General features: G+C 44.5%; 1 protein-coding gene across 4 annotated transcripts in view; it reads left to right on the top strand.

The window, feature by feature from the left end:
- The window catches only part of LOC114876290 (zinc finger protein 423 homolog), a 45,267-nt gene that overhangs the window by 31,366 nt on the left and 285 nt on the right, over positions 1–13,616 (top strand). For 2 of the 4 annotated variants that reach the window (XM_029187575.2, XM_029187577.2), the window contains 6 exons: positions 5,613–5,851; positions 6,801–6,943; positions 8,718–10,434; positions 10,631–11,704; positions 11,832–12,056; positions 12,129–13,579. In XM_029187575.2, coding sequence (XP_029043408.2) covers positions 5,613–5,851; positions 6,801–6,943; positions 8,718–10,434; positions 10,631–11,704; positions 11,832–12,056; positions 12,129–12,503 — 3,773 coding nt within the window. In that variant the 3' untranslated portion in view covers positions 12,504–13,579. Of the gene's footprint in view, positions 1–2,228; positions 3,168–5,612; positions 5,852–6,800; positions 6,944–8,717; positions 10,435–10,630; positions 11,705–11,831; positions 12,057–12,128; positions 13,580–13,616 lie in introns of those variants that run through there. The other 2 variants (XM_029187578.2, XR_003789352.2) reach the window with 2 other exon arrangements.

A 13,616-nucleotide genomic window follows, 5' to 3' on the forward strand; every position in this document is an offset into this window, starting at 1 on the left:
TCGAACAAATGAAACAGGCAACCGAATTTCTGGTTCTCCAAGTAAACAGATGTTTCGGCTATTCTTCTCAATGAATCTGTTTGTCTATGAGCAATTTACGACGAGCAAAGTACGACCGAATTTCCAGACTGCGTGACGACGAATGTTCTTCGACAAATATCTTTCGGAAGGATAAAGAAAAGGTCAGCAAGTGGTACCGATAAGGGAACGTCTTCATAAATCAGTGAACCGATTCCTGGAATATCGATGTTTGTCAAACAATTACTTTCGATAGGAATTAGAAAAAGTAAAACCTTCTGCGCGATCTTTTCTAATCAAACGACAAACGAATTATCGTGATGGATGAATGAAACCGGTGAAAATTTCACCGTAGAAAGCGTCTCTGATTGGCAAGACAGAAATCTGGTATGGTGGCTGTTAAATCGTCGGGATGCTTGCGTGAGAGCGTCTCAATCTAATAAATTCATGAAGCAACGTCGTCCGCGTTCTCACAGCTTCTGCTGGAATATCGAAGCAATCTCTACCGCTTCCGTGTGATCTCTCGACCGCAAATCAGTTCACTAGAATACCTTTGTACCATCGCATCCTACTCGCGTTAAGTTTTTGTCAAATTCTTCCTGTCGAAAGAAGTTTCATCCGTCGGATACCGTATCGTCAAATTGAAGGAAAAATGAAACGATCTTTCGAGTCTTGGGCGCTTTCGCGACACGAAAGTGTCTCTGAATAACTTTCCCTGCTTCGTCATTTTTCCCAGGGGATACGTTTATGGCGATTTTTCCTAAAGAAGGCTGATTCGATCGCGGTAGGAAGGCATGAATGAAATCGCCTCGTGCCACGAGCCAGGTGGTGGGGCGAAATGTAAACGTGTGGACGCGGCCTAAACGTGGGTGGACCGCGGTGCGGAGCGGCGATCCGTAGCGACGCGATTCACCTCCGGGGCGGACGGAAGCGTCGCGTGCGCGTTTGTGAACGAGCCAAAAGGGAAAACGCGTGCATCAACGAGAAAGAGCACAGACGTAGGCGGAGTCGATGCTGACGAAAACAGTGAAACTTGCACATGCGCCTTATTAAAGTACCACCCACAATCATCGCTACCAGACTCGTACCCCCCGAGTCATTATCATTCTCAGAGAAATTTTAGAAAAGTGCCGAACAGAATGGTCGGACGTGCGTGCCTTAAGGCGATCTCTAACAACCGAGTCTCTCCTTTTTCTACCGGCACTGTTTCGCATCGCTGCAGTCGCATAGTTCTCGTTCAACACTTCGAGGATTCGGTCCACTTGCGGGGCTGGACAAAACCGTTGAACGGCAAAAAAGAATCGCTCAATGAAAACGCTTGATAACGTCTGGGTATATCGCGGAAGAACAATTAAAACGCGACTCGGTTCCGTTTTGTTTTATCCAATCGAGAAAGTTCATCGCCACGGTTGAACATGATTTTCAAGCCGATCTAATTTCAATTCATTCCTTTTTCTATCCACCGCTCTTCTATGGTAATTGAGCCGTCTATGAAATAAAAAGTAATGGAATCTTATAAATTTTCATTCAACGAAGGTACGTAAAATCGAAGAAATAATAAAGATATGCGAACAGGGTGAAAAAGAATGGTGGACCACCTAATGTCACGATCGCGACGAGATAAATAATCGCGATGGGTGGGCGCTAGGCGCGTTTCCAAAACGGGCACGGGTTACAGGCACCACCTCGTGGCTCCCTGTAGGGAGTCGGTCTCCGCTGTTGCCCCCATAAGGTGGTACAGAGCTCCAGCCGTGTGTGAGAATCCATTCCAGTCGATTTCACAGGGGTTGCAGGGGGTCTAACTTTGGATTTCGCTTTCTTTTCTTCCACTTCTTCCTTTCTTTTCTACCCGTGTTTCTCGAAAGATTTCTCGCGTGAACTTATTTCGATCGGGATCCCCGATGGAAACCCCGCTGGCGGACCTTGAAAATGGGGCTAGGGAAAATTAGGCTCTTGTTCTTCATTAAAGAGAATTACTTAGATTTCTTAGAAAAATTTCATTTATTTCTTGCATCGATTCGATATTAACAATTAACCCTTAATTCGATCAATCGATCAAACGAAGAAATCGCTAATATAGTGATTCTGGAAGGGAAGGATCGAGCCGAAGGTGCTGGTACTCTGGCACCCTTAGGTGGATAACCTTGGAGCTGGTAAGGGCACATAGGTGGATTAGTTTGATGGATGAAAGGTTAAATAGGTGGCAGAGGTATCCGGAAGGTGGGTGTACTCGTTAGTGTTGGATCCCGCCTACCGTCCAATACGGTGGCTGGTTTCCCAGGGGACTCGCTAGCCTCTCGCCAGCGGCTTTTGTGGTCCCTTCTCCTTCTCCACGTACGGCACTCTTTTGCCTTTCAGAAGGAGGACTCGGTGTGTCGTGGCTTGTCACCGGTTTGCATCGTGCTCCGCGATAATAGGCACCGTAGCTTTCCTGGGTTAGTGCGCGCAACACGCTCGAGACTCCTCAGCTCGATTCGACCCGCTCGGCTTGCTCGCTGCCGCGATTCATCGACCGATGTCAGTCCTTGCGATCGAACGATCGAGACCGGATCGATCGTCCTACGACAGGATACTCCCGGTACACGCAGCTTTCGATCTTCTTGTCAGTCTGACAGAGTGAATTCGTGGATCCATCGTTTTGTAGATCGCTGGGATTTGGAAGCATCGATTGTTGTTGAATTTCTTTGAATTTGAAAGAGTAGATTAGTGGAGGATCCCCAGGGAAATTGTGGAAATTTCGAAAGCTTAGATCGCTGGAGGATTTCCTGGGAAATTGTGAAAATTTGGAGGAGCGTAGATCACTGCAGGACTCCTTGGAAAATCATGGAAATTTGAAGCATAGATCATTGAAGAGTTCTGGGAGAAATTATTGCAACTTGGAGAGTTTTCACTGGAGTATTGGACTAACAGTGTTAAATTAAGACATTTTTGTACGAATTATTAAAGAACTGATTATTTTGCAATCGAAGCAAAGAAATTGTTTTGATTGTGATATGGTGATTCATGGTGAATTCCCGTATACAAGGGTTGCCTGAACACGCAGAGAAGCATAATGTTGTTCAAGGGTAACAGTTCGAGGCTGGAATTGTTGATAGGGAAAATCCAGGCCCATAAGGAACCCTCTCAGGACGAGCAACATAAATCTAAAGGTACGAACATTCTTCCTTTTATCGCTACTGAATCATTGAAGTAATTGCGATGAATCAAAGAGCACAATCGGTCTTTACAAAGTTTCTCTTCGTTTCGTGCATGTGATCTTCAATTTCAATCTGATCCAGTAATTGATCGTTAAGTCCTTAGCTATTAAGAACCATTAAGAAAGAACGACTCGTCGTCGTTTACCCTGTAATAGAATTTTCTGAAAACCAAAGCAATTGACTGCTTTTGAAAACATTTTTAATAAGAATTAATTAGTGCGATCAGGTATCAAAAATTCTAAATTGCACGTTATCTATTTCTAAGGAACGCAGTAGCAAAAATTTCCAAATTTCTAATAGAATTTCTATACTATCGAGAAGGGGTTGAATCAACCCACCCCTAAAAATTTCAAAGTTCCCAATAAAAATCCCCAATTTTCACCATCTTTCCAAATTTCTAATAGAATTTCTATACTATCGAGAAGGGGTTGAATCGATCCACCCCTAAAAATTTCAAAGTCCCCAATAAAAATCCTGAATTTTCACCATCAAATCCTACGAATGGTAGGATTGAAATGACTCGCGGAACGAGTGGCGCTTTGAAAATCTGCGCAAACCACTGATAGAGTGTCAAGAGTTCGCGTGCTAACATAAGTCACAATTAACGAAGGCGTTAAGTCGGCCCCCTATTAATAAGCGTTGTCGAAGCATCCTATAAATAGCGACGGGCACGAGGTGACAACATTTACGCAGCCAGATCAAGCAAGACGAAGGGAGAATGGGTATGGGTGCACTAACACATCGATAAGATAAAAACACAATGCAATACGGCTGGCATCGGCAGGTCGCAGAAAAGAGCTGCCAGTGTTAAGTGCGACTATTTTCGCGTCGATGACACATCGTCGCTGATTGGACGGGATCGAGACTCTAAATTTAAATAATACCCCTTTGAATCCAGCCGAGATCAAATCTTTTTTTACCTCGCTTCTATTCTCCCCCTTCTTTGGAAAAATGATCAAATATTAAAATATTCCAGGAAACTCGACTGGAGATTTAATTTAAATTTTCTACTACCCTCGCACCCTTAAATTTCGTTAATTAATAACCCGTATCGATATGGATTTTTAATTTTGTTGAAGAAGCAATCTAAATCATCTATCGAAGTAATAATTAAATTTCCATGAATGGATCGACGATAGTAAATAATTTATTGGCAAGCGGACGGCTCGATGACGAGAGACGATCAGCTGGGGTGCTTTGGTAAAGCTCGATTTATATTTGTTGCATGCTCACCCGATCTCTCGTGTCTCTGTTTTTTTTTTCACCGAGAAGAAGCGCGCGTGAGTCATGCCAGATGCCAATTGGGCGAGTGCCCCGATACGTGTTGCACAATTGATGGAACACCTGATCAAGGAGGGTTGCAATTCATTGGAATGCAGCAGAAATGATTTCCGAAACGATGGTTCGATCGATCTCCCGGACGTAGCTTTCGCTTAGCTGAATGCTGGAAAATCGGGCAACCGGACGCGTGGGCGGAGGATGCGACCCATTTAAGCAAATCCACGGATCCGATCTGGTTGGGTGTTCTCGGCCGCTGTTAGAACACACACGAGATTCCGTAAAATCTCTTAAATCTAATGGTGGGTGTCGGACCGGGCAAATGAGGAAACGGCCAACTAGCCAACTCATTTCCACCGTTTACCAGGGCCACTTTGCTCTATCCTACCCGGTGGGAGTCTTCATTCTTGCCAATTATTAATTATTTCACTCGCCTTGTCCGGACGTCTTTGTCGCCAGTCTCTTTTGCCCGTTTCTTTTCCTTTCCTTTCCAGTTTCCATCGTATTTTCAACAATTATTTTTCATTCCCTTCGATTAATTCAATAGAAACTCAACTACCCTTAATTGAATGAACAAAGGGGTAGCGGAACTCGATCCAAGAATTCCAAGATTCTTCCCTGTCCATCGGTGGGACCAGTTCCTCGAACCTTCTTCGACCAGGTACACACTCGCGGGTTAATGGTACCAGTTTCACCGGCGCATACTCGTTACGAAAACAATATAAAGGGACATGTAACGGGCGAGGTGAGGTCAGCGAGCACTCGTAATATTCCTCTGCGTAGACATATTCCAGTTCGTAAGGTCATTTATGGAACTGGTCCGTCTTACGACATTTTAGAAACCTGTTTCCCGAAAAAGATTGCCAGCACACCGGTTGACATTAATGCCTCCTTCCTTTGATCGACACTTTGAACAAATTTGAATATTTCTACTGATTTTTAGACGAACAATATAAAAGAAAGAAGAAAAAGGAATAACCCTGTATTTGCTTTAGACGATGAAAAATAGCGCGGACCATAAAGAGACACTATCTCTTCTTCGCTATCATTGATACAAATGATGCTCCTTTTTTATCTACCAAAGGAGGGAAGATACATTTATATCTTTTGTACTCGCAGAAGTCTTGGGAACCGGAAGTTCGTCGTGGCAGAGCGAGGATGGCGGGCCAAACTCGCGACGCGGAGGTGAGACCCCGTCGTCTTGCGCGACGCCGACGTCGGTCAGCTTTCCGTCGGAACCTGAAGTGGACGCCGACGTCGGTGTGAACCCAGATGGGAATAACGTAAACGCGCCTTATCCTTGTCAATTTTGCGATCGCACCTTCCCACGGCTGAGCTACTTGAAGAAACACGAACAGGTAATTATTGTTCCTATTATCCTTCCTTTCGTATAGAAAATGAAATCTTCAATTTAAATACCATTCGAATAAGTTGTTCGAAATTGCACGTGGAAGGCGTGGAAGACGCGTGGCCGATTCGAATTTTTTCTGTTTTGCATGGCGGTGGCATTAGAGGCTTCGCTCTTCCGCGTGCGAGCCGACGTTCACGGGTCATCGTTGGGTCAAAATCTGTACCGTGGCCCATAACAGGTTGTACCGGTCAGGTTGTTCGTCCAGGTGGCTTCTCACGAACTTCGATAAAAGCCGCTTCCACATACGCGAGCTGAATCGCCGCGACGCGCGGTTTCGCTTCCAGCGCACATACGACCCCGATAAATAAAGATAATCTTCTAACTCCTTCGGAAGATTTCAAATGAAATAAATAGAATCGGAGCAGAAAGAACAATACTTTATTTTACTATTTTTACAGAAATATTTCCCAAAGAGGAACAGGAATACCGAGATGTAGATTGCAATAATTTGACTGAAAAATCAAGTAGTTTCTCTCAATTGCTCGTCGCTTTCTCTCTTCGTGTACAGTACCTCCCGCGAGAATGTTTTCCACGGGAAGGCAGAGGTCTTCAAGGTGATCGCTTCGCCCTTCCGTCCGGATTGTCTCTTCAAAGGAGCCGACAGCTCGAAAGTCGTACGTGCCGAGGTTAACTTGCTCGGACTCGAAAAGAGAGCATCGCGTCTTGTCTCGAAAAAGAAAAGAAGAAAAAAAATAAATGTAGTTGAACAAAGAGAATGACCCGGCCCGTTTGCGATCATATCGGTCACACTGATCTACCTGGGTGACAACCATCCTTCCCTCGGCGGGGAGGAATTCCTCCTCGAGCAGTTTCTTCTCCGCTCTCGAACCTCTTTTGCTTCTTTTCACTCGAGGCACTGTTTATTTTTGCTCATATTGTTGATTGAAATGTTACAGAGTCACGGCGATCAGATGCCTTATAGATGCAGCTGGTGTGCCAGATTGTTCAAGCATAAACGCAGCAGAGATAGACACGTGAAACTTCACACGGGAGACCGAAGATATCGATGCACGCACTGCGAGGCTGCTTTCTCCAGGAGGTCAGTTTTATTATTTAACGAAAGCAGTTAAGGTAATGGCACTAGACCTTTTTTTCAGAAAAACGCTTTTAACACACTTTTTAAAACGGAATACCTTATTTAAAATTGGACCAAATGACTTGAGGTTTTTTGAGAAGCTATAAAAATTACCTTGCTTTATGCTACTGGTATAATTCAGAAAAAAATATAATTTTGATATCAAACGGAATCAGAGCTTATTGGCAAAAATTTTCGGTAAAGGGTTGAGATGGATTATCGAGAGACAGTGAATAGTAGGAAAGCGGCAGGACAAACATAAGGTGGAAATGAAAGAAGAGAGAGAGAGAGAAGGGGTAGCCTTTTCCAGAGGATCGTTCCAGCGTTTGACAAATGACTAATGATCGCAAGAAGACCGCGGCCCCGGTTGGCATTAGTCAAGCTTACTCTCTTACGTGACTTCTCTTTCACCCTTTTCCCTCTACCATCACGCATCGCCGCGACCTCTTTTCCTATCTTTATTTCTCTCTTTTCGCCGCATTGACTCTGGTGCCCCGGGTATTGAAATGCTAAGCCGCTACGAGTCCGGTATAGGGTGGCGGGACCAAGCAACGCACCTTTGCTGCTTAAGTGTCCACATACGGTGGAAGCGCACGGGAACCTCTCTGAATACGTAAGAGAAGGAAGGGGCACAGAGTCTCCGCTCCTTGTCCAGGTGAGTGGACAGGTAGGCGCATAGGTGTTACGGGACAACAGGTAGAACATTAGTCAAGTGCCTCGTTGCTGCTCGTCCAAAGACTATTCCCGTATTATGGCGCGCTTGTGACTTCTACCTTCGTTACTTCATTTTATATTATTAACCCTTTATAGAGGTGCGTGGTTTAAGCCTACTTTGTATTAGGTTAATCGTAGATAATTAAGAAATTCTCTTCTATCATTTGAAATTAGGGGTAGAAAAATCTGTCGTCGATTTAGGATAAATAGCAATGGAGATCGAAAGTCGTAACAGAGACTTAGCCTGTCAGCCATTATCACAATCGCGTTTCTGGATCTTTACGCCACGTCTCTATTCTCCTTCTCCCACCTCGACGGCCGGCTTGGGTGACCCAACAAAAGGGTGAAAACCCCTGTGGTTCTCATATAGATCTCGTAACCGTGGGGGATCAGAATTCACGATCGACCGATTGTTATCCATCGATCGTCTACCCATAGATGAGAACGAAAGAAGTAACTAATTTTTGAGCCGTAATTAGCGATCCGATGTGAAAGAAGTAAAAATGTGGAGGATCGTATGGGTTTTCGGAGACAGGTAAAATAAGTGGAAACGATACACGGGATAATAGGACGGACAGAGGGTAACCAGTCGATAATTCTGACCGATGAATTATTCAGACGCAAAGTGCAGGAGCGAATTTGCCGTCTGTCTTCGTTTCTGCATCCCGAGACACTGACCGGGGGGCCTGCAACGAAAATCGGTGACCTCGTCTTCCAACGGATTTAGTTTTCCACCGGTCGAATGAATAATTCATCGGTCCAACGACAGGATGCGGGTGAAAATTGTTCACCTATCATCCGTCTCGATGTCGTAACAACTTTATTTTTGGCGACCAGACGTATACAGGGTGGTCCGAGCAAATCGTTGCATCCCCTATCTCGGTCAGGGGAAATATAAATAATTCAAAGTACCATAGTAAAAACGTTGCGCTTTAACCGTTCTACTGCATCCTAGAAAGGGTTGCCATTATCCGACCGCTTCCCATTCCACTTCGAAACGTACTCATTTATTTCTCATTTTCAGCGATCATCTGAAGATCCACATGAAAACCCACGACACCCAGAAGCCGTACCAATGTACAGCCTGCTCGAGGGGATACAACACGGCGGCCGCGTTAACGTCTCACATGCAGTCGCACAAAAAGCATCATCAGTCTCAGGGAACGACGAAACTGCAGCAGGAGGTGGATTACGGACGGAGGAGCGTCTCTTCTCACAGCACATCGTCGCCTCCGGTTCCGAGTTCCCCGTCGCCCTCTTTAAATCTCACCTTGAATCCCAAGTCCGGATTGAAGAGTTCGCAAGGCAGCTGTTCCACCACACCGATCTTGACCTCCCCTCTGAAGCTCGCCTGCATGTACTGCACCAGAGACTCGTTCAGCTGCATGCAACAGCTTCAGATGCACGTGCACACGATGCACCAAGCGATTTTGAGCGGAGAGAGCGTCGCTGTGTCGCCTTCGCCTAACAGAAGCAACGAGCAGATCGCTTATCAGCGTGACAAAACGTTGGACCGACCCGAAGGATCCTCTAACGATCACGAGAGGAAGTATCAAGAGGATTCACAGCGGAAGGATCATTACGAGAACGCGTTTACCTGCAATCAGTGCACCATGAAGTTCTCCACCTTGGGTTCTTTGAGGGATCATTTGGTTTCTATACACAGGACCGACGGGTTCGGTTCTACTTTGATGATGTGTCCCTTGTGCGGCATCCCTTGCACCTCTGCAGCAGCCTACGCGGAACACTACGTCCTCCAACACTGTGAAAATCGACGGGTAGATCCTTTGGATGGTCGAGAGTACGTGGGTTTGAAATTGAATGGCACTTACGACTCGAAGAACAACAGAGGTCAGAAGTGTAGGGAGCAGACTCCGTCCGAGCCAGCTGATCTGACTAATAAACATTCTACCGAGAGTAGTTACACCGCTGGAACTCTGTTCTGCGGTCAGTGTGGCGCCGCTCTGAAGGACTTTGAATCGTTCAGGGAACACCTGGCCAGGCATCTTCAAGCTGACCATAGAAACGACGTCGTCAGACATCCTTGTCCCAAGTGCGAGGCTACTTTCCAGGACAAGGAGGACATGCTGGTACATCTGACGAAGCACTACCTCGGTCAGGTCAGCAAGGAGTACGCGTGTGGAGCGTGCAAGAAGCTCTACCCTCATCCTGATCTTCTTCAGAGACATCTGCTCGATAGCCACGCGCATCATTTGTACAGGTGTGCCCTGTGCAGGGACACCTTCGACACCAGAGTAGCTATACAAGTTCATTTCGCTGTGAAACACAGCCAGGAGTGCAGGATCTATCGGTGCAACGCTTGTACCGTTTCTAACAACGAGAATTCGCCCGGTAACGCTCCTGGAGAGGGGAAGAGCTTCTTCAGGAGCGAATCTGAGATGGCGAACCATGTGAGGAACGTGCATGCACCACCTACGATATCCAGCAAAAGTCCAGCAGCTACCAGTCCAGCTTCCACTCCTGGGATCACTGCCTCCTCTGGACCCAGGTGCGTTTTCTGCGGAATCTGTTGCGGCTCGGAACTGGAGCTGCAACTTCATCTGGCAAGCCATTCGGCTAGCCTGTACAGGTGTCCTGTATGCAGGGAGGGATTCGCTGTAGAATTCTTGCTGGATAGACACATCGCTCAAGCTCATCATTCCACTGACCATCAAGCCACTGTCAGAAGCAGTTCCAGAGAGAATGGAAGGATTGCTAGAACGTCGAGATTGCAGGAAGAGGTAGTTGAAATAACTTGTACTGTAGGGAGGTAGAAAGATTGCCTTTTCCAATGCTGAAATAGAAAGCAGTGTTTTCTTCCAAGTTCCAAATAAAACTCTGTTTATAGGCAATCTTTCTAGTTCTTAAAAATGCACAGTCATTTAGAGAAAAAGAAGAGTGCTTTGCTTCACACTAAATCTCTTCCCTTCCTTACAGTCAAAGTCCCAGAAAAGGGGTCGTTCGCCAGCGTCCAGCAACAACAACACCCTCAACCAACGTGACAACAACAATAAACGTCCCAAGTACATCGGCTCAGGTTCCCAACAGTGCGATCTCTGCGAGAGAGGAGAGTTTGCCAACGAAGCAGAGCTTCAGGCGCACAAGAAGGTTGCTCACGCTCCAGCTAAGTTACAAAACAAATCCTTGTCGAACCTCAGTATGACCTGCGCCTATTGCGGCGAGATGTGCCGATCACGGACCGAGCTTGAATCTCACACCAGGATCCAACATGCTTCCAACGAGCCTGGAGGACGTCACAAGTGTAACATCTGCGACGAGGTGTGCCCATCGGGAGCCACCCTTGCGGAGCACAAACTACAGAAGCATTGCAAAATCCAGTTAAGCGACACCTGTATCGTTTGTCGAGGAAGCTTGACCTCGGAGTCGCAGTTCCTCGAGCACGTTCAGAGACACAGCCTGGAGAACGTGGATCCTCAGCAACGGCTCGACGGTTCGCTTCCACACTTACCAGCAGCTTGCGTCGTTTGCAGACAAACGTTGATCAGCGACCTAGAGTGTCGTCTCCACGCCAGGCATCATCTCAGGGCTTCCACTGGCTCTCACAGTGTAGGATCTAGTCCCAGTCCCAATCAAAAGAGTCAGAATCCAACTTGTTGCCTTTGCCTGAGGGATTATTCCGTAGACGACTTCGTCAGTCTGCCTCCAAGTCACATCAGCGGTGGAGGACAGTCTCTGAGGGTCTGCAAATCGTGTTACATTCGTCGCTCGCAAGGTCTACCGATCTTGAACTCGCCTTACGAATCTGCTAGACCAAAGTGTGACAGAACTTGGACATCGAGCAAGGAGCCTCCCATGGAAGGCTCCAGGGACAGGTGGGAGGCTGAGCGTTGCTTCAAGACTGAGGACAGGGTGAACGAGACGAATGACAGTATCAGGTGCCAGAATTGCGGGGTGAAATTTGAAGACCCTGAAGAAGTAGAGAAGCATAGGATGGTGGAGCATGAGAAAAATGGGCCTGGATCGAACACGTACACCTGTATACAATGTCAGGTAATGCGAGGCTTAAAAAATGCCGAGTATCAAAAGTTAATTCAGAAAAAGATGTAAAATAAAGTAATCAAGGACATATAGATTGAAGTGTAAATTAATAAGTAGACGTATCTCTGCTATTTTTCAGATGTCATTTCCAACAGAAGCCAAGATACAGCAACACGTGAGAAAGGAACACCTGGAGGCGTCAGGGAAAGCTTCTGTCGATGCACTGAGGTGCCATTTATGCCTCTTCGAAGCTAGCAGTCCCTTACAACTGCAGAGTCATTTGATAGAACACACTTTCGCTGGATGTGCTGCTCTTAGCTGTTATATTTGCCAGTCTCTGTTCACTGCTCCCATTGGGCTTCAGGTATTATACTGTCTCTGATGAAGAAGATTATGCTTTCAATTCACAATAAATTAATATAATTTCAACTTTCAGAATCACATGTTACAAGAACATGGTTTGGGTGCTCGCCCCTACGACTGCTCCAAGTGCACTCTCAAATTCTTCTTCAGGGCTGAGTTGGACCATCATGTGCTGACGTTTCATCGACCTGGAGACGCGTCTTCGCCTACTGAAAACGTGCAGAATGTAAACGAAACAAAAACAAGGGACACTGAAGAACGAATATGCGATGAGGAGGTCACAGTGAAGGAAGAACTGCTTCCAGACGCTGCAGAGGAAGACGAAGAAATTAACGTCGATGAACAAGTGGAACAAGATGATCCAGAAACAGATAAACAATCAGACGTGGATAAGAAATTAAAGACAGAAATAGAGGGTGATTCTATTACTGAGAAAATGGATTCGTGATCCTTCTTTGTTTATTGAAAAACAAATTTTATATAAACCTGAACAGTTAACGAGGATGAGTGCAACGTATAGAAATTAACTTTTTAAAGAAGGATTACGCTCATTTTCAAAAACTAAATTGAAATTGATAAGATAAAAGAGATGTCTCAGGATTTTATTAATAGATTGTGCTAAATATAAAATTTTCTTTTGATAAAATATATATATTAGCACAGCTTTGATAAAAATAAATCCTGAGTTAGACAGAATATTGATAGACTGTAAATATATAAGATTCTGTGTCACAGAATACTTTGTTCAGCTTTTAATTAACATTCTCTAAAGAGAAAAGGGTCAAAGTTTGATACCAAGTTACTGGTTTCACAGTAATATTAAGTTTTTGTTAAATATTGTTTATTTAAATACGGAGATCTATCCAATAGAATTTATGTGTAAACTATTTTATACGTATATAAAAGCGCGTGAAGTGTTTCTGTTAAAAGACTACAGCGTTTGTTTAGTTTCATTATCTTTAATGTTTCTATATAAATATCTTACATTCTTTTATGTAGTTGATTAGAATATCAGGCGTTGACATAAAACTTTTGTTAAAAAGTATCAGCTTCACTAGATTATGCAAATTCTAGTTATTATTCCAAGATGTATCTTTCTTTTCTTTTTCTTTTTTATTAAGAAGATCACAATGTTCATGATCATAAAATATTTTGTAATGTTGAAGCTGAATAACTTGATGTTTGTTGTGTGAACGATTTCTTTATTTTGTTAATATGCAAATTTAAACTGTAAAATTCTGACAGTAAATTACAGTGTTAAATTTTCATATGAATGCAGTTGTAAAATGAGAAACTTGTTGTTTCTTACTGCAAAAAGGAAAAAGGAGGGAGAAAGGTAATTGAACATACTGTTTGATGTTATAATTTGTACATACGTTTAATAGTATTAGTAAGTATTAGCCGCGTTTCATCGAGTTAATCGTAATTATTATTATTTAAAAAAAGCAGATGCAATAACCTGTCCACTAGGCTTAGTAATTCGATAAGATAGTTCTTTACAAAATAAATTATTGTTTTAAATCATGAGATTTCTGCATTTGCACCTTCTCACTGTATTTAA

The sequence above is a fragment of the Osmia bicornis genome, chromosome 10 (genome assembly GCF_907164935.1).
Source record: "Osmia bicornis bicornis chromosome 10, iOsmBic2.1, whole genome shotgun sequence".
Taxonomy (NCBI): Eukaryota; Metazoa; Arthropoda; class Insecta; order Hymenoptera; family Megachilidae; genus Osmia; species Osmia bicornis.